We start from the raw sequence: 26,737 nt of genomic DNA, 5'->3' as shown, positions 1-26,737 counted from the left end.
AATGTTTACCTCCCCCATCAGTCCGACTGGAGGCTCTCAGTATATATACCCACCAATGTTTACCTCCCCCATCAGTCCGACTGGAGGCTCTCAGTATATATATACCCACCAATGTTTACCTCCCCCATCAGTCCGACTGGAGGCTCTCAGTATATATACCCACCAATGTTTACCTCCCCCATCAGTCCGACTGGAGGCTCTCAGTATATATACCCACCAATGTTTACCTCCCCCATCAGTCCGACTGGAGGCTCTCAGTATATATACCCACCAATGTTTACCTCCCCCATCAGTCCGACTGGAGGCTCTCAGTATATAACCCACCAATGTTTACCTCCCCCATCAGTCCGACTGGAGGCTCTCAGTATATATACCCACCAATGTTTACCTCCCCCATCAGTCCGACTGGAGGCTCTCAGTATATATACCCACCAATGTTTACCTCCCCCATCAGTCCGACTGGAGGCTCTCAGTATATATACCACCATGTTTACCCCCCCACCCGAAGCTCTCGTATATACACCATGTTTACCTCCCCCATCAGTCCGACTGGAGGCTCTCAGTATATATACCCACCAATGTTTACCTCCCCCATCAGTCCGACTGGAAGGCTCTCAGTATATATACCCACCAATGTTTACCTCCCCCATCAGTCCGACTGGAGGCTCTCAGTATATATATACCCACCAATGTTTACCTCCCCCATCAGTCCGACTGGAGGCTCTCAGTATATATACCCACCAATGTTTACCTCCCCCATCAGTCCGACTGGAGGCTCTCAGTATATATACCCACCAATGTTTACCTCCCCCATCAGTCCGACTGGAGGCTCTCAGTATATATACCCACCAAGTTTACCTCCCCCATCAGTCCGACTGGAGGCTCTCAGTATATATACCCACCAATGTTTACCTCCCCCATCAGTCCGACTGGAGGCTCTCAGTATATATACCCACCAATGTTTACCTCCCCCATCAGTCCGACTGGAGGCTCTCAGTATATATACCCACCAATGTTTACCTCCCCCATCAGTCCGACTGGAGGCTCTCAGTATATATACCCACCAATGTTTACCTCCCCCATCAGTCCGACTGGAGGCTCTCAGTATATATACCCACCAATGTTTACCTCCCCCATCAGTCCGACTGGAGGCTCTCAGTATATATACCCACCAATGTTTACCTCCCCCATCAGCCTATTGTAACTATTGTACAGACTTAATAAGTTGTGAAGTCTGATAATGTTAAACAGACTCTGATAATGCTCCCCTTTGATGGTGGAACACATTCTGTAATAAACGTTGGACAAGATTGGTACAAGACTATGTTATTCTTGCCAGCACTGTCCCCTCCAATCCTAGAGATGTGTATTGGTATATTAGCTAGGGCATACTTATGTCAGTATGTGCAGGTTAAACCAGACCTGGTCACAGGTACACCAGACCTGGTCACAGGTTACACCAGACCTGGTCACAGGTTACACCAGACCTGGTCACAGGTTACACCAGACCTGGTCACAGGTTACACCAGACCTGGTCACAGGTTACACCAGACCTGGTCACAGGTTACTACAGACCTGGTCACAGGTTACACCAGACCTGGTCACAGGTTACACCAGACCTGGTCACAGGTTACACCAGACCTGGTCACAATAGTTACACCAGACCTGGTCACAGGTTACACCAGACCTGGTCACAGGTTACACCAGACCTGGTCACAGGTTACACCAGACCTGGTCACTATAGTTACACCAGACCTGGTCACTATAGTTACACCAGACCTGGTCACAGGTTACACCAGACCTGGTCACTAGTTACACCAGACCTGGTCACTAGTTACACCAGACCTGGTCACTAGTTACACCAGACCTGGTCACTAGTTACACCAGACCTGGTCACAGGTTACACCAGACCTGGTCACAATAGTTACACCAGACCTGGTCACAGTTACACCAGACCTGGTCACTATAGTTACACCAGACCTGGTCACTAGTTACACCAGACCTGGTCACTAGTTACACCAGACCTGGTCACTAGTTACACCAGACCTGGTCACAGGTTACACCAGACCCAGACCTGGTCACTAGTTACACCAGACCTGGTCACAGTTACACCAGACCTGGTCACAGGTTACACCAGACCTGGTCACAGGTTACACCAGACTTGGTCACAGGTTACACCAGACCTGGTCACTAGTTACACCAAACCTAGTCACTGGTCAGTCAGGGCATGGGGATTATACAAAAAACACCAAGCACCATAACATATCATTTTGTATCAAACAGCAAAATTGTGGGTGCAAGGCAACCAAGTATGGAAATTAAGTTCATGTGACTAAACCCCTTGTTTAAGATATACATGGGAACATGTTGTCCTGTACTTTAAACACAGTTAGGATGGATTATAATTGTTTGTTTATACCTAGAGGTCAAGCTTTGACCCTAAGGTCAGGGATTACATCACTCCGGACAGATACCTTGGTCCACCCATGGTTTCCTTTGATGTCTAATGTCCATATCAGATTCCACCTGTCCTGAAGTGGGTCAATTGGTCAAGAAATTAATGACCCTAGATGGGCCAGCTGACAGTATTAATGACATGCTAATTAGGAGAACAAGAGTGGTTATAGAATTGTATTCCGTGTTTATTTGGCTAATGCTTCAATTAAAGCTAACAATGACCACAATTGAGGTAAACTATTGAACAAAACAGTAAAGGTGTAAAATGTTTATAGCTTACTGAGGGATCTTTTAAAAGTGTATGGGGGCAAGGAGGTGAAGTTCCCACAATGAGTGTGACCTTCTGTAGGGGTAAAGATTAGGACCCTAATATGATATTCTGTATCACATGGAACCCCAGTCTACCTAATTACAGCAGATAGCAAAACCAAGTTCTCCTTGTGGGTGAGACCAAAACTGAAACCTGGGGGGTTATCTTAATTATCCAATACACAAAGCAAATATTTTGTTTTGGCGTCAGCAGTTATGGAAATGGGTTTTAGGTCAAATGTGTCGGTGACGGTTGACACTGCAGGAATTGTATCCAAATTACCCAATAAAGTAAACAAGATAATACGGTTAGGTTGAGTGTGTAAACCTTAGGCAGACTTGATTAACGCTTTTCGAAATTGAGCCAACCCTGTTCCGTCTTTTTGGATTTTGCCCCTCCACAGACATAGATCATCGTTTTGGACCTTGATGGTCAGTATTTGAACCCTGACCTGATTAGTCTTTTCGTACCTTGTTTATCCCTATACAGGACTTTCCATACTTAGAGCCCTGGTAATTAAGTCATTTGGTTCAGATCCCTAATTAATCTAGTGTAACCCATTTCCTGCTGGTCAAGTTGTTTTGTGTTAACTATACCTGACTGGTCCTGTGGTCAGTTTCTATAATTAAAGTATTTTATTCTATTGTTATGTCATTGACCACTGAGAGTTATTGTGGACAGGTTCTAGGAGACATAATTGTCCACCTAGATTGAATGATGACCGTCTTGTGGTACTTGTAAGTGGCCCCTTAAAGGGCTGTGTATTGGTTAGAGGGTCACTCAATTGTCACAGACAGTTTTAAGTTGAACTGAACTATTGTAATTCTACAGTCCTTAATCACTCCTTAAGTGGATAGGTCAGTGGTCAGTTGGGGTCTTGTACCCCTGAGGTGGTCATTAGTCACTGGACATCTTGCTAAATGGACACTTGTTATTTGGCCAGAGAAGTGTGCCCAAGGACAATGATGACCAGCTAACATGGTGTTATTACATTGGGCGACTTTAAATGATTTGTCTTTATACATACTAATTAAACTTGTACTATGGAACCTGTAGTATAGCGTTGGAATTTCTGTTATGGTCAGAAAATTCAGCTAGTAAATATCATACCATGTCAAATTTTTATGTAGTATTGCTGAAGTCTAGTTGACAGTGTTTGTGATGGAGAAATCAAAGTGACAGAATCATACGACTGAAGACTTTACCACCTTCCCTCTGTCTTCCCATGGTTTATACAGTTGTATAATTTGTATATGGTATATAACTATTGTACACGACCCCATTATGTAATAATTATGAATGATACCTACCTTCGAGAGTCACTGTTTCTACAACACAATGTGAGACAGATTCGGAGCCTCATCAATTACACAAAAGTCCTACCATATGTTCATTACTTACAATGTCGTTTAGTAAACCTGCTTATTCTGTATTACTGAGGAGAAATTTGCACATTTTCTTCCTTTCTCCGATTCCCTCATCATTTTTTTCACATTTCTGCCAATTTCACGAGTGCTCTCTTGACTAAAACAACCTTGGTTTGAACCCAACATAGCCTAAATCACTTACGAGTGAATTTCAAGGGTCTGAACATACACAGAGCAACTATTTCATATTTTAGAGCATTTTAATGTATTTCTTATAATCATGATACTTTCCCAAATTTTCCGGATATTGGACTATTTACCGAGAGGCATCCCAATCACCCATTATCTCATAAAGTTTATATAGAAATATTTGTCCTAGAATCGGGAGAGTTTCGCATGCTAGCCAGGCTGTTTATGATGGCAGTAGAGTTAATTGGACAGGACTATGTCCACCAATGGCTATTTAGATAAGGGAAACTGTGACAGCTCCCCTTTGGTTCAATTTACATTAGGCCAGACTTGCTTCATGCAAGTGAGCCTGCCTGATAAATTTGACAGGTATGTTCTGCAATTTGTAAAAATTGGCCATATTTCTGTTGTTCTTGAGTGGATCAGAGCTTCAAGGAGGAACGAACAGGTCCTGGGTCTGACTCAGGTTGTTTTTAACACAAGATATATTGCGCTGGGCAAGGCCGACACATACCAGGATGGCCCAGTATCAGATAAAATGTGTGTAAATACAGAAAATCAGGCAAATAATGGGGATTTATGTTGTCATTTGTACCATTACCCTTCAAACAGCTCTTGTCAGTTTGTTTGCGAGAATGCTTGGTCCAGTGGATGAAAATGCTGGTCTGTAAAACTCTGACTATTCTCTCCCAAACAGATAGAACAAGATGCCGTGGACTTTTAAAACTGTTTTGTAATGCTCTACAGTACAGTAACCTGAAATGGTAATTTGTTTCAACCTCTCCAAAGATTTCTTCTAATGAAATAATCTTATCACAATCAGTTCCTGCTTTTTACTGCCATGGCGATGGTGGAACCGACTTGGCTCCATTCCCTAAGAGCTTCGCCCTTTCCACCTTGTCCGGGGAACTCTCGGCACCAGCGCCATTTGTAGGAAATGATATTGATGCAATAAAATGGTGTGCTCTTGTTAGCGGACTGTTTTATCTTACGAGTGATATACACATTGGTCTGTTTATAATAAAACTTTATCATTTTGTTGTATTTCGGGTCTTGATTAGATTACTGCTACATATCTGCTTGGCTTTTCTTCGAGGAATTCTTTACATTCTGTGTTGATTAGTGATAATAAACTGAAAAACTTACAGCGCTAGTATAGCTGGCCAATAAGGAACAAGAGATTTCACTTTATATAAAACTAGATAAAAACCGATGGCGGTTTATTTAGCACTCTGTTTTATTGTCACTTGGTATAAAATGTCGGCGAATCTGTTCATTTCATCGTTGTCTTTTATGTATGTTTTTTTTAAACTCAGGTGATATGAAACACTTGACATATAAACAGTTATATGTCTTGTTTTTGTTGTGGCATACAACCTACTCATCAACAAGGGAAAAAATTTAATACATGGATTTATCTGTGACATTCTGACATGTTTATTGTTCTAACTGTCATTTATTGTCAAAACATTATATGCAATGGTCAAGGAGAGAGAGAGATTGGAATGCAGAACAAACAGATATATACACATGTAGATAAACTTTTCAGGATCTATCTTCAAAAAATGTTCGGAAATCCTATTTGCGAGTCTTTGGTAGCTTTGTACTGATTCATGATTTCTGTTAATTTCGAGTGTAATTTGGCACTTTTTTAGAGTAAATTTGAAAATTTCAATAGTTTAACCAATTTTCACTTTTATATACAAATGTCACAGATCATAAAAAGTTCTCCTATATATTTGTCTATGTGATGAAAAATATTTATAGACATATGCTACAACATAATGATTTATCAATAGATATCACAAAAATATCACTGAAGAAATATTTAAAGGTATTTTTATTCATAATTATGGAGAAATGTTATCTATAATGTGACTCCAAAATATGTACAATTCCCACTTATGTGAGAACTAAATAAAATCAATAGAAATGTTATATAAAGTGAATTTTTGATTTTGGGACAGTCACTTACCAAATCCAGAAAGGGGAGGCTAAAATTGGCCATCGCTGCACAGTTATACAATCCCTCAATTTTCTAATTTCCATAAAATGAAACGGATGTATCTTAATAAGAGAACCACTCGCTGGCTCTGTCCCAGATCCACCTTATATAATTGAATTGTTTCCCAATAAGTTGGTGTGTTTGTATATATGTATCGTAACACTAACTTAATCAAGCTAACAAATTTGAGTCGGATAATGAAATATTTTTTCTGATCCTGGGCGAGTTTACTGATAGATTATTGTTATCTCTGAACCAAGAAGAGGAATTAATGTTTGGTAAATCTAATTATTGTCGTACTACAATACCGATGTCATCAGAATTGTGTTGCTGTAATGGAATCGGGCTCTAATCATATAACTAACTTAGGCTATTATAGCTAGATGGTGGCAGCAATAAACATAGTTTTAGAACCAAATGATCTTCCTTATGACGATACATAGCTCTTAATTCTACAATAATTCTTCTCTGGTAAAAGTTAAGGAATTGAAATGAGCAAGTCATCAATTCAATTTGTTGTTCTTTAACATTTAGAAGATGTTATATGGCTTACCGAAGCTGGAGAAATATTGATGTTGAAATTACTTTGACTTGAATTTGTGGAATGCTGTTAAAATAAAAACTGAACTTAAAACTAATTATTGTTTTAATTTAAAATATCAATCTTGCTTGTAGATTTGGACATAATTGTCTTAACATTGAACAAAATATAACAATAAGGTTTTGCTTTTTTTATACTGAACAACAAAGACAATTGGCAGTAATTGAGGCCCGTGCTCCTCCATCCATCTCATGTTTGATTCTGTAGAATGATCTAGCGTCCTGTCAGATTGTTAGGGTCAGATACATTAAGTAAGTTAAGTGGACATGTTAGGGAATGGACAAGCTTCATTGGGTAACATATTGTATATGTCTGATCTAATCACGTGTGAAGTCAACCATGTACTTGGACCTGAGGGAGAGAAACTGTATCAGTTAATTCTTTCTGTCTATCAAAGATGGGCAAGGACACATTTTACATACGACCCGACACATGATGCTCTGCGTGATTGTTTCGACCCGACAAACCTCATGATGCTTTAACACAGGAAAAACTCACTGTATAGTTGAACCAGTCACTTCCAATTTGGTAAACATTTTCATGGTGCTTTGGCAAACAGTTTCCTTATAAATAGTCTTACCTGCTGTGTTACAGATTACAGAGTGCACATAAATAACAACTTGACATAATATGATGTATTTATCAGTCACGTTTCCCTTCAGTAGGGGGCTTAAAATAGTTGGCCAGCTTCTGTCTGTGGGCATCGTCCTGTCACCCATTACGGAGCTTACCCCAAACATGGCTGACACTGCCAGCCAAGTCTGCTTCTCATCATAATTCTACAAAAGAAAGCAACATTCCACACAATAAAAACAGTAACGTGTTACGAGACATGGATTCTGAATACAAAGTCAGCAATGGCCTTGTTAATTTTCTGTGAAATTTCAACACTGAAGTTAGCGGGCTAAAATTGACTGATGTCGCTGGCGAAAGCTAATGCATTGCTACTAAGGAAACTGGAGCATTTCATCAATCAAATTTGAACACTTGAAAATTAAAACCATCTGATTATTCTGTAAAAAAAGCAATATAAATGGCTATAGGACATCAACGGCATCGAAGATGACATGGTGTGTTTCCAGATTTTTTACTGATGGTTGTTCTAATGGGCGTGTGGTAATAAATGGTGATTTTTGTGAGTGATTTATGTGAAACGGCGTATTATTATGTCCATAGTGACTTAACTATAAGGCTTTAAACATCAGAAAAACTCTTATGTTATTGTTTAAGTTGACTTTAAAAACATTTTAATGAAAATTTGGATGGAAGGAAATCTCATATATTTGCCTTAATAGAAATAAGTGTTGTTATCAGTGTACGCTTATTAGTATGAATAAATCTAGATCCTATTACACAAGTTATTTGGTTAAAATGTAGTAAGATGATACAGATGCTACTTAAGGCTGGTCACTTTGGACAGGGTGTCAGATTGTGAAGGTGGTTATCATTGTCATGATACAAAGGGGATCAGATTGTACAATGGATTGTATGACAGGTTACATTACACAGAAAATGATATTGTGAAGTGATTACTGTTTGTATTAGAGAGGGTGTCAGAATGGGTAGGTGATTACTAAGACTTGATACATAACACACAAAGTCGGATAGCATGCAGATACATCTTCATACACTTCATCATGAAATATGGACAACATATAGTAGTGTTAGCCACGACCAATCTCGTCCCGTCCCATCCCATTGTGATGAAGTGCATTTGTCATGTAGACATTTCTAGTATCAGTATTCTAACTCTGTGTCGTGTCTTTGAACAGGTCCAGGAGCTTACCAACATAATGATGGCATCAACAAGAAAGGTGGCTTAATGGTGACTAAAGACAAGAGATTCAAGGAGATCAAGACAGAGGGCCCTGGCCCCGGAACTTACGAGGTAAGTACTTATAGTTCAATATATAGACAGAAAAGGTCGGGACAGAAGTTAGGACTACGGAGCTAGGTATTTACATTGGCAGATAGGTCAAGAGAGGAAGCTTAGGATCAAGTCCTACTCAGTGCAAATGTTTCTTCCTCATAGGATAAAAAGTTGCCGAAAATTCCTTATTTCCATAAAAATTATTGTGCTTACATATCTCAAATATCAGCTGTGATTATTTATGGACAATGTTTTATAGTTGGTTATGCTTGTACACTGTAAATACATAATTAGAGTCCACTCCCTTTTACAATTCACAACCTTAGCATTGTTACTGTAATGTTCCTTCCTTTGCCCTATTGGAGATTAATACAACAGAGAAATTCCTTTAGACATTAACTGAAGAAATATTGCATCAGCAAAAAAGTTCAAAAATACTGAAGTTGTAAAGTGGATGTTTCATGTTGTATGGTAGCCATGATAACTGTAAAACTGGCTGATACCTTAAATAAAGTGCTTGACATGTATAAAAAAAATGCCTTCAGAAATAAATGGATTTCTGGGAAGTAGCCAAACTATGAAGGATTTGCCTCTTAAGCTGGACAAATATTTGGCATTTTTTTTACAAAAACTCTCCTGATTTGTTAGCATTTTTCAATTATTGGAAGGATCATATCGGAGCTAGAAGTGGTAGGGAATGAGGTGTTTTGGGGACATATAATCAGAAATAGAGAAATGAGGAATGTGGAATGTAACATTGTAAATCAAACAGGGAGACATTTCACGGAATCCTCTTTGTGTCAGCTACCAAACTAAAGGGAATTAGAAAACTCAACAAATGAAATAGTTGGAATGCTTAGCCCCTGGGGAGCTACACAGACAGACAAGTCTGAAGGATATGTTTCCATAACAGATTGTTTCCTCTCGCTGAGGCAGCTCAAGAAAAAATCATATTTACTGAAACATGACAAAAAAATTTGACATACTGACATGCAGACAACCCAATGAAATGCATTTGTGCAGATTGCTAGAGCAAATGTATCTGGCAAATTTGTTTAATAGGATGTTGGAACATAACATGAAGGCTTAGATATGTCGGAATGTTTAGTGTCAATGTAATTCAAGGTTAGAGGTTGCAACATACACTTCATGTGCAAAAACATTCAAAAACATGAAAACTGTTGTTTGGGTTTGGCCTCCCTAGTTTTTCTACTTGTTGTACTCAGAGAACAACCAACAGTTTGTTTCTATTCATTGTGACAGACAGAAAAAGGAGTTTAAAAACTCGCAGATTGTAATCACAAGCGGAAAAAAGCACAATTTACGTCCCATCGAGCTGTCACTCACAGAAGAGTTACTGAAGACATCATTGTAGGGTTGAATGATATCAGCCAAGTCTTGAGGACCAAAGTACCGTCCCACCTACCCTCAATGTCATCCCAGCTGCCAGGAACTGCCCATTCTCAAAGCCAATATTTATCTTGATGTGGTCATTTATTTTTCCTGTTGGTCATCTAAAAACAGCTGTTGGCAAGAAAAAGCATTTAATTCTGCACAAAAAATTCCAAGTGTTTGGCAGAAGAAATTAAGAAGTGTATACTCAAGTGCTGGCTATTGCTTAGAAATTATATGTTCCATGACAATTGGCTCTCCCTCGCGCTCATGTCCATTTCACGCAAATTACAGAGACACTGACATTGAAATTACCCTAGAGCACTGGTCGTGGCTGGGAGTCAGACTCTGCTAGCCTTCCTCCATGTTTGTTCATTAATGATTAATCAGGAGTTTGGCCGATTCTCAGTAATTATGGTATTGATCTATACCATCGTAGGTAGGGAATCTAATTAAGTTAACACCACATTGTACACTAGATTTTTATTTGTGTTAATCAGATCTTTGTGTAAATAGTCATTAGGCCATGTTATTAAAGGTTTTTTTATAGAATATTTAGGTAATTATGATTATTGACAGGTAATTATGATTTCTTCAATTTTAATTATGTATTTCTGAAAGTATAATTAGAATTGTGTAATAATGTGAGATTAATGTTAATTGAAAATACAACATTTCTTTATTGGTTTAATTACTGGATTACTACCAGCATGACTTTGCCTATTGCTAAGCTTTGTCTCACCAACTAAAGTTAGAATTCTGTCGGCATCTTGTAGTTGAGTTTGATAATTGCTATTACAAGTGACTTAATCCTTTAAACTAAATCACTTTCCTGATGACAAAAAATATTTTCATTGTATATATGCTTAGTAATTAAAGCTCACAATTATTTTTGACAAAGTAAGAGAGAAGCATTCACATTTTTTTACGAACAGAGATAAATAGATTTGAGCGTTGGAGATGTCAACCGTTGGTGTTATCAGTGGCCTGTCAATGGATTTCTGATGGATGTTGTTTACCTGGGTTTACTAAGCATCAGTGGCCAGGACAATTTGTCTTTACAGCTTGTTTCCAATTAGAGTTTTATTGGTTCAGATTCTCCCTAGTTGATAAGTTCATGCCATAGAGATTATCTTGTTTGGGTAATAAATTTGACTGTGTATCAGTGATTTATGGGAAACTGATGAAAGTTAGAGTTTTCTTCCTGCTGAATAAAAGGAAACATCTTCAAAACACTGTAGGAGCTATGTGATTTGTTTTCTGTCAAGACCTTGGGACTAGAACTCCCAAACAGACACAGGAACAGAAAAAAAAACTGAAAAAATAACCCTGAAACTCCTGTTCACTCTTCTTACAATTTTTATTGCTCTTTTAGATTTATTACCAGTGGCATTTTTAGCATTTCAGTTCTTTTTTTCTTCTATTTTTGTAAAAATATGGCCGACATTTGTAAATTCTAAAGATTGCTTAAATATGAAAGCTCTCAGACAGACCATATAAATAACACACCAGACAATGATGAATGCAGAGAGGGAAATTTGTGTACAAAACAACCTTTTAAATGATATAAAAGTAAATAAGTTAACCTTATCTTAAATGTAGAGCTCCAACAAATGTAATTCAGGATGAATGCCCAAGTTCTATAAATATAGAAATGCATGCAAAAAGCTCTATAAATATTTGAAATAAGAAGTAGATGTGATTTTTCAGATTCAGGTTTAAGGAAAAGATTTGGGTTTAATTTTTGCAGCAGAATTTGCACATAACAAAGGTTTGTCTGTCTAATAACGAGTGTCTTATCTATTTGCTAAGCTGGAGCTGAGATAAATCAGAATAAATCCGAAGTGGCAGTGCAGCCTCTAACACCAGTTAAAATACTGTCTCACAATGCCTGTAATCCTAGCAGTAATTTACGACAACAGGCAGAGAAAAAAGGCCCACAAAAGATTATCGTATTGATGTTGGACAGCTTGCTGCGATTGTTTCTTCATTTCTTGGTAACACCGTTTTTATGATCACCGCCCATAAACAGTAATGTCCTGCCATTGTTGCCAAAGTGCTATTGTAGCAGGCTGGGATAGGTGGCAGGGGGTCAATAGGGGACTAGGGGGCTGTCCAGTACTGACCACTGACAGATGATCTATAGCACTGGCCACATGTCACACCGGACCTTCTGACCTTAGATGTCCTTTAGGACAGAAATGGAAAGGGCCAACGGAATGTTGCATGGCGTTCTCTATCATAGTATTGGGCAGTATTCAACTTTAACTGGGATTCTGAGTATGAAAGAGTCAACCACATTTTACACTTTCACTAACAGTTCACTTCGAGAATGTTTAAATATTTATTGATCGGTATGGAGACTAGCTGATGTTATTGTATCTTATCAGATTTACATAGAGTTCAATTTATACATATGTATCTATGTATAATTAATATACAAACTAATGAACCTAGATATATACTGTCCCTAGGTCGCCTACAGGTTGAGTTCGGTCAGTAAACCATTTCTCTAAGATTGAAATCATCACGATAACATTGGACAGACGAGGAAAATAAAAATTCTTTAGCTTTTAACTTTTCACCTGTTTTTCTGTTAGAAGGAAAGAAAAAAAGAATCCAATTATAAAACTGTCAAAGTTAAAATATTACATGAATGTGCATGTGTTGTGTACAGAGACAGATGGTGTGAGAAGCCATTAGGATGCCCCCCTATCTGTCTGTAATGGCCGTATCAATATCACTTAGAGTGTCCTAACGGTCACACATCATTGACCCATTGTTACACTATTGGTCCATTGGTCATGATTGGTTGTTTGTGTCACAACAGTAGGAGAAATACCATATAATTAGAGTTATCTGCCCTTTAAAATCACATCTCCCGCTAGTTTACTGTGTGTGAGAAGTCGATTTCTCGTCATCCTGCGTGGGGGTTCATCATTATGTTACAGGAGTCCATAGGACAGAGCTTTTAGAGAACTTTTGAATTAATTTTGTTAAAATGCAAGAAAATGAAAGGGTGAGGATTTCCCCAACAAAAATATATTTCCCGTTTGTTAAGCAGATTTTAGGGAAATCACTGAATCAGGAAAGCTAGGTCATTGCCCTTCTTCCAAATGTTACCTTCAATGAAATAGATGTTACTTTTTCAGCTGCAATCTTTTCGTGCATTCATTCATTCATTCATTCATTCATTCATTCATTAAACAATCATTTATTTGCTTATTCATTCATTCATTCTTGCCCTCTTTACTCTATTATTGAATGGTGGATGCCAGGCTGTGAATATTACTATATATAGATTTATAAATAGACTGGAATACTATGGTCTTATAACCAATAAATGTATAGTTGTGTTTGGTTTATAGCGATAGTTATTATCGAATCACGTACAATTTCCACATTACATAATCCTACAGTGACAGAGGGAAATGGTGGGTTGTGATGTACACCCTGTAGACAGTGTTTGTATAATGGCTGTGGGCATTGTCTCCGAGGACTGCCATCCTACCCACCGCCAGTTTGAGAAATGAGAAAGATACATGACAATAAATTTCTGTTCCATTCCCTATGACGTTGGTGATTGAGTTTAAGTTGAGGTTTTCATGTTGCACTGAAATAACGCCGATGTTTCTGGCAGACAATAACTCCTCTTACTCAGGGCTTACCGCCTTAGTGGATGGCAAGTTCTACAAAACATTCCTTTGTCTCTAAATGGTTGCTCAATGTGTAATTACAGAAAAGCAATCAATCTGTTAAATCGCTCAACTGCAAGAAACATCGAATCAAGTAAAGTGCTTTTTGGAGATTGCCCTCATCACAATTTGTTTTCATACGGACATTGAATTAAGAAAAATGTAACACACTCATACTTGACAACAACACTAGCGGAATTTTATTGAGTTTTTTTCTGATATCATTTTCCAGTTTAGTTACATGCTCAATGATGAAGAAAATTTGAGAGAAATTTGAATGACAGATATGATAATGATATAGATATGAGTGTAAAAAACTGGTGTGAGGAATGTGATCGAGTTAGTGGACCATTTTTGGGGTGGTAAGGGAGCTGTGATAGAAGGTCCAGTTAATGGCCAGAAGGATCGGTAGTAACTAATGCTCCACTAATGAGATGGGACAGCCTATCATTGTAATTAGCCATAAAAATCAACTAGCCTCCATTCATCTCCAAGATTGTAGGGAATTTAATTATAAATATCCTCTACTGAAATGCAATCGTGTAAATATTCAAATGTTTGGTCATAACGTTGCACTCATGCCTTGCAACTGAGCCACATTCTGGGTTGGTATCCACGAGGACGGGACGACATTACAGTGAGTAGGCTCATAACACACAATTACGTAGCTGTAATTACCAATTGTTACTTGTGTCTTAAAAACATTTGAGTCATCAATTTTAATATTTCATTCATTTTAAAATGCAAATGAGGGAGCGCTGGAGGATTATTGAAGCCGTAAATCATGCTTGGGCGACTCGGGGAGTTCAGCCGATGGGATTACAGCTTCCGAGCATTAGGAAGACAATGCAACATTAACTTGCACTTATTACACAGGTGCATGGCACGTGCTCAGATTCTCAGGGCACGATGACACAGACAAACAATTGTGGTAATTGTTTTGGAAAATTTTCAATATTGTCCATGTCATGGCATGCATATTGAAATAATCAAATCAAAACTTTGTCCCAATTTGAATGTATAATATTTCAATTGATTTACAAATGTATAAGTAACCTTTTTTCTCAATAACCTTTGCAAATCTTCTTAATTACCTAGTAATAAATTAAATTCAAATTTTCATAGTAAATCAAACTCATATTTAATCAATTACTCTATTGGAAAAAAAAAAGGTTATGCATCCTCACATAGTGTTAGAGCTATATCACAGGACCCTGTGTAATTAGTAAGTTATAGGACACTGTATCCGTAGGGTCACAGGACCCTGTGTAATTAGTAAGTTATAGGACACTGTATCCCTATTGTCACAGGACCTGTATTAGGACACTGTATCCCTATTGTCACAGGACCCTGTGTAATTAGTAGTTATAGGACACTGTATCCCTATGTCACAGGACCCTGTGTAATTAGTAGTTATAGGACACTGTATCCTAGTCACAGGACCCTGTGTAATTAGTTAGTTATAGGACACTGTATCCGTAGGTCACATGACCCTGTGTAATTAGTAAGTTATAGGACACTGTATCCCTATTGTCACAGGACCCTGTGTAATTAGTAAGTTATAGGACACTGTATCCCTATTGTAAGGACCTGTATTAGTTAGTTATAGGACACTGTATCCGTAGGGTCACAGGACCCTGTGTAATTAGTAAGTTATAGGACACTGTATCCTGTATTGTCACAGGACCCTGTGTAATTAGTAAGTTATAGGACACTGTATCCCTATTGTCACAGGACCCTGTGTAATTAGTTAGTTATAGGACACTGTATCCGTAGGGTCACAGGACCCTGTGTAATTAGTAAGTTATAGGAAACTGTATCTGTAGGGTCACAGGACCCTATGTAATTAGTAAGTTATAGGACACTGTATCCCTATTGTCACAGGACCCTGTGTAATTAGTAAGTTATAGGACACTGTATCCGTAGGGTCACAGGACCCTGTGTAATTAGTAAGTTATAGGAAACTGTATCTAGGGTCACAGGACCCTGTGTAATTAGTAAGTTATAGGACACTGTATCCATAGGGTCACAGGACCCTGTGTAATTAGTAAGTTATAGGAAACTGTATCCATAGGGTCACAGGACCCTGTGTAATTAGTAAGTTATAGGAAACTGTATCCGTAGGGTCACAGGACCCTGTGTAATTAGTAATTTATAGGAAACTGTATCTGTAGGATCACAGGACCCTGTGTAAATGGTAAGTTATAGGACGCTGTATCCATTGGGTCACAGGATCCAGTGTAATTAGTAAGTTATAGGAAACTGTATCCGTAGGGTCACAGGACCCTGTGTAATTAGTAAGTTATAGGAAACTGTATCTGTAGGGTCACAGGACCCTGTGTAATTGGTAAGTTATAGGACACTGTATCCATAGGGTCACAGGACCCTGTGTAATTAGTAAGTTATAGGACACTGTATCCGTAGGGTCACATGACCCTGTGTAATTAGTAAGTTATAGGACACTGTATCCCTATTGTCACAGGACCCTGTGTAATTAGTAAGTTATAGGACACTGTATCCATAGGGTCACAGGACCCTGTGTAATTAGTAAGTTATAGGACACTGTATCCATAGGGTCACAGGACCCTGTGTAATTGGTAAGTTATAGGACACTGTATCCATAGGGTCACAGGACCCTGTGTAATTGGTAAGTTATAGGACATTGTATCCATAGGGTCACAGGACCCTGTGTAATTGGTAAGTTATAGGACACTGTATCCGTAGGGTCACAGGACCCTGTGTAATTAGTAAGTTATAGGACACTGTATCCGTAGGGTCACAGGACCCTGTGTAATTAGTAAGTTATAGGACACTGTATCCATAGGGTCACAGGACCCTGTGTAATTTTTTTTCTTCTCTTTCAAAATTTTTTTATTCTCCAAAAACATCATTAGAAACAATACACAAATTTAACAGTGAAGAAAACATATGAATTGATGGAATGTACAAACAGTCATTCATAAAAGATATTATAAATTATATATTTCTTTATGAAAAAAAACAAAATTGTTGAGTTATAAAGGAGAAAATATAAAATCTGAATGTACAACATTCACTCACACTTCCACACATGAGCTGCATCGAATTAAAGTGCTATGATAGTCATGAAATAAGTAATTTTAAGTGTTCCCACCTTTTATTGAAAACATTTAGAGTTAGATTTTTTTTATTGGTATACTCATCTAACCTGAAATAATATTCAAGATCTCTTTTAAAACTTATGACAGATGGGGGATCATTAGTATATTTGAGCTTATATATATGAAATTTGGCGAAAAGAACTAAAAAATTTACATTTGTAAATTTGTGACTTTGAAAACCCAATATTATTCCGATATTGGTAAGTCCTAAAGCAATTCCTGTCTTGGTCTCAACCCACAAGGAAAAGTCTTCCCAAAAGTTTGAGACAATACGGCATTCACAAAAAAGATGCATTAAAGTTTCAGAAATTCCTTTGCAGAAGGAACAAAGAGGAGAGTTTATTATTTTTATTGTATATAAATATTTATTTGTAGATATTATTCTATGTACAATTCGGTATTGAAACCACCGAAGTTTAGAATCAGAGGAAGATTTAAGTAAAATGGAGCATGCCTTCTTCCACCAGGAATGATCCGCCTGAAGATTAAGATCATATGACCATTTTTCTTGATAATTCTTTTTAACAGCTAACTTTTTAATAAAAATGTCATACACTGAAATACCATGTGTTTTATTTGTTAAAACCTTATGCATATGAGGGGGACAGTGTGGAAGAGTTATATCAGTTCTATGATTCTTAAGAAAAAAACCATTTTGACAAAATAGCAGGACCCTGTGTAATTGATAAGTTATAGGACACTGTATCCATAGGGTCACAGGACCCTGTGTAATTAGTAAGTTATAGGACACTGTATCCGTAGGGTCACAGGACCCTGTGTAATTAGTAAGTTATAGGACACTGTATCCATAGGGTCACAGGACCCTGTGTAATTGGTAAGTTATAGGACACTGTATCCATAGGGTCACAGGACCCTGTGTAATTGGTAAGTTATAGGACACTGTATCCATAGGGTCACAGGACCCTGTGTAATTGGTAAGTTTTAGGACATTGTATCCATAGGGTCACAGGACCCTGTACCATCAACTTTGTCCTTTTCTTTCCCTTGTAACCTTATGCTATGAAAATATCCCTTGTATTATCATACATTGTTTGAAGTCATTGAGTGCTAGATCAGTTATCAGTAAACTACAGTTAGGGGACAAAATAAGGTAAAACACAATACAAAACTATTTTCTGTTCTGTATAATTGTCGTCCTCAGCCACCGTGTCAGGACGGCAGACAGATTAAAACTTTGGAATTTTCCATAAGGTGAAACCTTACCAAGGCGAGAACAATCAACAATGAAAAATCTGGTCAAGTCGGCCAACATTAAACTAGTCCGGGAGATGATTGGCTTTTAATTCTACCCACTTAAACAGTAGGGGCTCGCATTTATCAGGGTAACGTTTCTCACTTTATTTCAATTCACAATTATTTTTAGATGAAAATTATCTGCTACATTTTTTTTCATGGAGATATTGTAGCTTTATTTTATTTTTTATCAGCAAAAGTAAATCATCTTCCCTCTGGCGTTTATAGTTCAGACCACTGAACTTGCTCCACGGGATGGCCATCTCATAAATATCAAATTTATTACAATCTGGTTATCGGTCCATGTTTTCTTTTAGCGTCAATGGTCAATTATTTATTTTAATCTCAATAAAATGGCCAGTTAACTTGTTTTCCATCCTAAATCTGTACTAAAGATTGAACTTAGTTAGAACAACTCAGAACAACTGCCTGAAATGTAGTAAAACATTTTGAACGAATCCATGAAATTCGTAAGTCGTTCTGTTTATTCTGCTTGTACATTTTCTAGTCGTGACAAGTAAGGTAAGCCCTCACTAACTAGGCTGACATTCTCTGATTTCAAATTAATTGGTATTTCTGTATATTATGTAGATTTTATCTATAACTAGTGTAAAAATGTTTAAATAAATAATTCATGGTTTAACACTGCTGTCCAGATTGCAGATACACTATACATTCCTCAAAAGGATGCCATAGTTTGCAGGGCTATTAAGTGTAAAATTATCAGATTTCACCAGAGTTTAGTATATATGTAACATGGTACAATTACAACAAGTTATGGCAGTTTGTCTCTTGATATTTTATGACCCCCTATCAAACAAAATGTATTCACTGAAAACATCATCAGACGAAGCATAGACCCACCTGTATTTACACAGACCTCATTACCAAAGCTTCTATTGAAACTCGTCTCTATTTCATTCAATACAGTACAAAATATGATCAGAAAAATCATCGTCGTTAGTAATCGGCTTGTCTAATTCTATTGACTGAGTGCGGGTAATGTCATAAAAACCATTAAACATGCAAGGATTATGAAAACAGAAGCCATTATATTTAAAACTTATCATGGTGGCTGTGACTACATGAAAAATGACTTAAAGTGATTTGCTGTCGGCAATCCATTTTTCACTAAGTTATAGTTCCTCCGTTAATATGCCGTACCCTTTTATGTAGGATGGAGACAATGCTATATCTAGCCAATTATCATCAATTACACACTTTTCCCCCTGATTGTATCCCGATTTCATACCCTTGTGACAGTCTAATTTGTGTGGACGTTGGTTTAATCACAAAATCACCTCTGACGTGCACTGCTTATTGACCGACCCGTTTGCTCCCGATAATTATCACCGAGCGATCAGCGTGATTGTTCCACGGCCAGGTATACTAGGCTCACAGATAGCTATATACAGGGCTCAAAATGGAACATTTGGTTTTATTTTCTGGCATTTTATCAACATCTACGGTGATTTAACAGGGTTCCCACGCAACCCTGAAAACTGGAAAAAGTGGGTAAAATTGAGAAAAAAAATTAGGACAGGGAAAACCTTGAGGAACAATGAAAATTTGTTGAAATACCCTGATAAAGCCTTGAATTTTTTTACTTGCTTTAATTTATCAAACTGTGTCCAAACAAGCTTATTTATTAAACTCTTGACATGAGAGGTATGAAGGAAGCTACACAAACAAACCAATGTTAATATATAGTTTATGCATTGTTTTCTTTCATAATGAATGTAGCTTTATGTTGGAATAGGTCCAGTCAGCATCATTCAAGTTGCATTACTCTTAAATAAGAACACAATTTGTGAAAGGTATCTGAAAGTGTGACAACATGACTTAAATTTCACTTAATGTCCTTAAAAAAACCTTGAAGAAGCTTTAAATTTTGGTCCAAAAAATAGTGGGAACCCTGTATTTAAAGAAGGTTGTGTATCCATGATTAGTGGTAGTTTATAGTGCTACCTCACCGAACTTACTCCCAAAGACCAGGACATCTACCAGCCTGTCACATTACTGCAAGCCAACTAACTTTCTTTTGCATGCAATTTACTTGCACAATTTCTGTCATAAAGGAATATTCACAAAAGATAATCTCTGCAAATATTCATTTACTTTGAATAATAATCTTGAAAGATATTTCATTTAAGGTTTTGCTTTCTGGTTTCAAAATTTAATGTCCATGAACTTGATTTGAAACTGAAATTTTGATATTCATTAACTGCAAAAGAAGGTAGATTTACAGTATAATGACGATATTATGGCCATGTTGTAAAAGAGAATAAAGAGAAGGCTAATTTAAAGAGAACTTGCTGGTATATACTATAACAGTTCTTTTTCTCTTAATTGTTGTTACATCTTGTTTATTTACAAAGGTTTTATTTGTCATTAGGCTACTTGTATGAATAATGCTACACTTAGTCATTAAAAACAATCAAACTTTATGTGACTGAAGTACAGAGAAGATGAAATAAAAACTAATCGTTAAATCGTCTGACTCACTTAGCCAGAAATTTCTGATTAATTCCAAAAAAGTATTTGTATTCTCTTTTTTTTAACAATCCTCTTTAAGATTAAGAAAAATTGCTCAAATTTTACATTCAAAGAAATGAAAATAATTTTGATAAATCATTATGAACTTTGATAATTGTTTTGAATTTATCAATTTACGAAAAAAAATCAGAATTCTGTGTACTCCTTTCCATTGATTCATATTATAAAGTAATTGATGAATTTCTATAGTTTTTTTTATCCTTTGGAATTAATGAAATCAGCCCATTATTTTAGTGAAATATTGTCATGGTAATTGTCAGAACATCAATGAACGATACTAGACAGTGAAGAGTTCACTTCCGGAACAAAGCAAAAATGGCATTTATATCCCTCATAAAAGCCGAAAAATGATTGACCCAAAGCTTTTAGAGTTCAGATTCAACTGATATCTGAAATAAATGAGACAAATACACATTTATCAACAATAACTAATGTGTATGCACTCGAGACAACAAAAATACATTTTAGGAGTTAGCAACTCTTACCATAAACATAGAGGGTTGACCCCAAGGTGAACTCTCTGGGGAACATGGAATTTGACATTGAAATATACACTACATAGAATGAGTCTATTGGTCATCTTATCAGTCTGCTAGAGATAAGATGTAAAGTCAGAAAGCTACCTACCCCGGTAATTTCAATAAATATGGCCCTAATGAGACTTTAATTGGTCCAGGTTCTGTACAAATGTCCGATAAAAATCCAGCAAGTTTATTAACAGAATTGATCAACTTTGAAGTCCCTGACCTGTTCTACATTTGTCTGTTGACAAGAGAACAAGATGTATGAGGTAGTGTACCAAAACTTCCTCCATTTATCCACATCCTCTAAACCCTCCCAAGAATGGCGGCCATATTGGAAAACATCTGTCCTTCGGCTATAGTACATGACACAAGAGTTTAGAAAACAAATTTGGCTGTGATATAATTGTTGATAATTGAGGTTGACATAAGCTATCAGGATAAATAAGTTATCTGGTCTACATAATAGTTAGAAGGGACAAATCTTGTCCTGGAGATAAGGTTATTAAGATCACATTTAGGATAGCGTACCCACTCCTCATAAAACACACACAATATACTTTCTGTTGTCACACTCGTGAAGAGATCTTCTGGCTTGATACTGGTAGACAAAATTACATAATTTTAGGCTTAATTTAAAAGTAGGTTTCATACAATACATTTTGGTTCCAATTAAAAAGACAAACTGTTTTTTGTTTATTCTATTGAAGTGCACACTGCTTTTTTATGATTTTTTACCATCTGTAACACCAGCCAAGAGTAAATGGTGGTTTTATCAGACTCTGTAATTTAGAACAATACAAACCTAACTCAGATTTTTAATTTCTTTTCCATAAGTAATTAAAACCAATTTCTTTGGCCCTGATAACAGTTCCTGCTGTACCTCACAAGATGTTTGGTGAATATGTCTTGCAGTGAAGAGAGAATGTCCTGATAGTTTGTATTGTAGAGAATGTCATGAGAATTTGTTTTAGAGAATATAAAATTTAGGACACCATGAAAGATGACAGACAAGAACATTTTGAGAGTATAGTGATTTAGCTCCCCTATATTTTTTCAGTTATACGAGTGTTCGACTTTGCACCTGTAAGGTATTTGTTTGCCTTCAATAGGAATCCATTCATGTTACGCCATGGTAATCTGCCGCGTTTCCACTCCTTACCTGCTACACAACACACAGAATCCATACTGATATGTATAGCAAGACCTGATCTCTTGAGAATTTCACTGAAAGCTTAAAAGCACTTATTGATTTTTAAAGAGGCACATATTTGACCCTAGTTAAAGTAAAGTTGTTTTGGGGATCAACTCCAACCCATAGGTACCGCTTTATTGTTGGTTGACTTGCTTCTCAATTTGGCGTAGATAAGTTAGAGAGAATGTTTTGTCATAGCTTCCAAAGTGACTTTCAGAGTTTGTTGAGAATCCTTTGATAAAGAAACTTAGCTTTTAGATTTTTTTAAGAGGTTACTGATCAAGAAAAATTTCCAATCTTATCAACATTTCAAGAGTGATAGATTTTTGCTAAGAAAGTAACACATTCTTGAGTTTTGTCCTAGATTCCAAAGTTAGATTGCAATAAGGGAAACATTGAGGACGAATAACTTCCCGAGTTTGTTGTGGTGGTTTCAAAGTGATTTGGAGGAAGTGATGGACATGAATCTATCCAATGTTTGGTGGTAAAAAGTATGTACCGCCTTACAAACTAGATAATGTCACCACCAACTGTAACCAGGGACCACTCAACAATAACCCTGACACAGCTAATGTACTGGGTCATGGAAATACATTGGACATGTAGAGTACGAAAACTGATGACATGGACAACAGTGGTTTGTCAGCGCGAAAAACGTAGATTTACTACTGAGATGTTGACAGTGGCTCAAAGAGAACTCGCTTACACATTGATTGGACAAGTATTAATACAGTGAAAAGTTAATGTAATAAATAGGCATTACTCAAGCTGTTAACATGGAGGTCAGCCATCAAAGCGACACTAACGTCCAGAAATCAGGCTCACTTTGAAATGTTAAGTTAGTCTTTTGCATGTATCAGAGTCTTTATGTGAATCGAAATTCCAAGTTCTGTGTAATGTGGAAATTATGTCGGCAACAATGGAGAAATGTGTTAATTGTCTGAAATTAAAAGTCAGAGCATTTACATCGGAGTTTAACGGAGAATCTAAATAGGACTTTGTCATTGATAGACTTTAAATAAGGTAAAAAGTCAGGCTAAATGTTTCATGTGAATCAGCCATCAGAATTTTAAACTGAGGCTTACATGCAAGTGTACAAAGGTGATTGTCAAATGTGTACTTAACATCACCGTGTTTCTCATCAATTCTTAGAATGTTACTTTAAATTGAGAGAAAAAATCTGACATAGGACAAAAATATTTTAACTGGTATCAGTTCCTTGTTGACCTTTGACATTTATGATTTTAGATAATATTATGGGATGTCAGCTTTCAGTTGTGACAGTCAGATGGCTTTTTACTGTCTCTGACCTTTACAGGGACCTGTAAAGAAGATTAAAATTTACTCAAAGAATGAGAAATTATGGTCACTTGTCGGGGAGATAAAACCCAGTCTGATAGGAGGGTGGGTTGTATCTGTGCTGAGTTTATAGGAGTTTTACGAGGTCCCAGCTGGGGCAGAGATAGTGTATCGCTAGGGCCCTGAGTACCCACTCCATAAAAATCTACATGGAAATCTCTGAGCCTGATTAATTAGAACAAAAGTAAAATTTACACACCAGCTGTTTCTACAGGGAAAACAAGTGAAATTTATTGTGAAGGATAAAAAAGGAATGAGCTGGTGAAGTTTTTGTATGTGTTTGTCAACTCTTGAGTTAATCTAAGGTGATCAGTACTGATCCTGATAAATCAGTCGACTCACTATCAACCACTCACCTCTGTACTATTGTAACCCCTTCATCAAAGGCACCACAACTCACTATAAATTGATTTCATTGGAATGTTAGGTCTTTATAGAAACACGTTCATTGTTTCACCTTGGTTAGGTATAACATCTTGTCTGATATGATTAATGTACACCTGCACAGCGGTTCTTTATACAAACAAGTTCTGCGTAAGTCCTCACAAACTAGCTATAGAATGATAGGGACACATGTAGAGCAATTGTTTCTTTTCTTGTTTTCTTAAAAGATTTTTTAAACAAATACATTTTCTTCTAATTTTCAGCCAATCTTGGACACTTGAGTTGTATCAAAGATATCCATAAGTCTTTTTAATTCTATCAAATTACTTTGTACATACGACCTTGCTTTCACTACACTAAACTCTTCCTTCTCTAGAGAAAAGGAGACTCCATGTGTATTTCCATCAATATTTCCCTTAGCTTAAAGTTATTCATAATCCTTGAATTCTCAACAGGAAAGCCTTATCCAATTTACAGGCAGTTCATAAAGTCCAAGGTTTTTTGAAAAGATTGAGTTTTTCTTTGGAAAGTGTGAAGTTGAATAATAACACTTCCTGGGTTATAAATACAAATGATCTTTCTTGATTGATTAAAGTTTCATGGATTTTAGAAAACATGAGGTAAAACTGTGTTTGTTCCAAGGTTTTTCACTTGAGTTTAACCTTTTGAATATCTGGACGTTATTGTTTTATATGAGTTCAGTATTTTTAGTACATATTTACCCTGTTGTGTTTTTCAGTTTTCACCACTCGTCCAGGACACTGTTCTACAAGGAACATTCAACGCCACTCTCAACAACCCCATCGCAGCACAGGTTGACACCGCTATCCACGCCACCAACTCAGCGAAACATGCCTTCCTTCTGGGGGTGTGACCCCACTAAACCCCCTAACACCCCAGGGGTGATTCACTGCATTGGGAGGAAGAAATGCTAACACCAATTTTCCATAAATACTTTCAAGGGATGGGAGCATTTTTGGACAAGAAATGACATATTCATTAAATTTATCAAGAATCTGTGATAAGATGAAACTGAGTTTGGTTTCTGCTAGAATTATGAATGGAAAATGTATGAATGAGAGCATTTTATTTAAAAATGTACAATTTTGAAATTGAAATCCGCTGATGACATCTAGAACATGTGTTTTGCTGGGCAATTAAAACTGCTGAGTTTGTATAATTTTACACGACTTGTGTATTAAAGAACCACTTCCTGTCATAGATCCTGCTTTCTGATAAATTGTTAAGAATTTTTGTAGTCTATGAAAATTCCCAAAGTTTTATTTTATACATTTCAAGTAATCCGCTGTTTAAAAAAACACCTAAGAAATTTGTCATTTTTATGCCACAAGGTTTTTATTTTATACACACTTTTAAGAATATCTTTTACAGCCAGTAATATTGTGGCTTGTGACATATTTCTACTGCTGTATTTAATTGTTTTCTATTGCACAAAAATGTTTTACATTCCCACAAACGTCGATTGCTCGTGTCCTGTATTTCATTGATAACATGGTCCATATATCCCCTTGATAACATCATGTGTAAACAAGTTTTGTATCTGTGATATTTTGTATGTATTTTTGTTTTGTATACTTTTTCTCTTGAATGTTATACTGTTGAATAAATCAGTATTTCTCATATCCGTCCAAGGGATGAGGGTTCAGCCAAATTGCTGATGCTGGCATAACATTTGTGATTTATAGAAAAATGGTCTATGTGTATGCCCCTATAATTTCTCTCCAGCTTTTAAACCAAACATCTGATTTTTTTATTTTTATGAAGTCAATTCAGAATTCTAAAACAAATGTAAAATGGAGAGGATTGGGAAATAGTCCTTTCATTAATAAAAGAAAATAGAAAAAGGATACTTTTTTATCAATTTACTTGGAATGTATGGAAACATATCATTTGATAATGATATCACTTACAATATATTTGGTAGAACTTTCTATCCCATCATCAATTAACAATCTATTTGTGCTGTGCTGGTATTTCAGTCGTTGTTGGACAATTTTAGCTATATTAGATATTATATTTGTAATTTCCAATGAAAAGGGAAAGTATTATTGAAGAAATAAAATAAATGTAAAAGAAGGTAATGGTTATTATTCTTTAATTTTTGCTATGTTATTTTTAACTGAATACCATAGAGAACTGAAGGAAGCTATTTATAACCTGAGCCAAATTCCAGGAAATGTTTGCTTTTGTCCTGAGCTGCAGACTTCATGTGAAGGTCTTGGTGTCAAAGTAACCTACACAAACATGAAAGCCACATGGACAAAATGTAGAGCAGGCCCCTCCAATGGTGATACACAAATTGAACATGTCACTGGTTACAGTATCTACCAGTAAACATGGTAGATCAAAGGAGAACAGCCCTGCAGTTTTGTCATAGACATGCTGTGGGGCCAACCAGAGACTTGTTACAAACTGTTGTTG

General features: G+C 36.7%; 1 protein-coding gene across 1 annotated transcript in view; it reads left to right on the top strand.

The window, feature by feature from the left end:
- The window catches only part of LOC138323342 (sperm-tail PG-rich repeat-containing protein 2-like), an 81,672-nt gene extending 55,280 nt beyond the window's left edge, over nt 1-26,392 (top strand). Inside the window, exons 11-12 of the mRNA XM_069267895.1 lie at nt 8,702-8,817; nt 25,035-26,392. Coding sequence (XP_069123996.1) covers nt 8,702-8,817; nt 25,035-25,169 — 251 coding nt within the window. The 3' untranslated portion in view covers nt 25,170-26,392. The remainder of the gene's footprint in view (nt 1-8,701; nt 8,818-25,034) is intronic.
- The last annotated feature ends 345 nt before the right edge of the window (nt 26,393-26,737 follow it).

This window comes from Argopecten irradians, chromosome 5 (assembly GCF_041381155.1).
Source record: "Argopecten irradians isolate NY chromosome 5, Ai_NY, whole genome shotgun sequence".
Lineage (NCBI taxonomy): Eukaryota > Metazoa > Mollusca > Bivalvia > Pectinida > Pectinidae > Argopecten > Argopecten irradians.
This window is presented reverse-complemented; position numbering and strand designations above follow the sequence as displayed.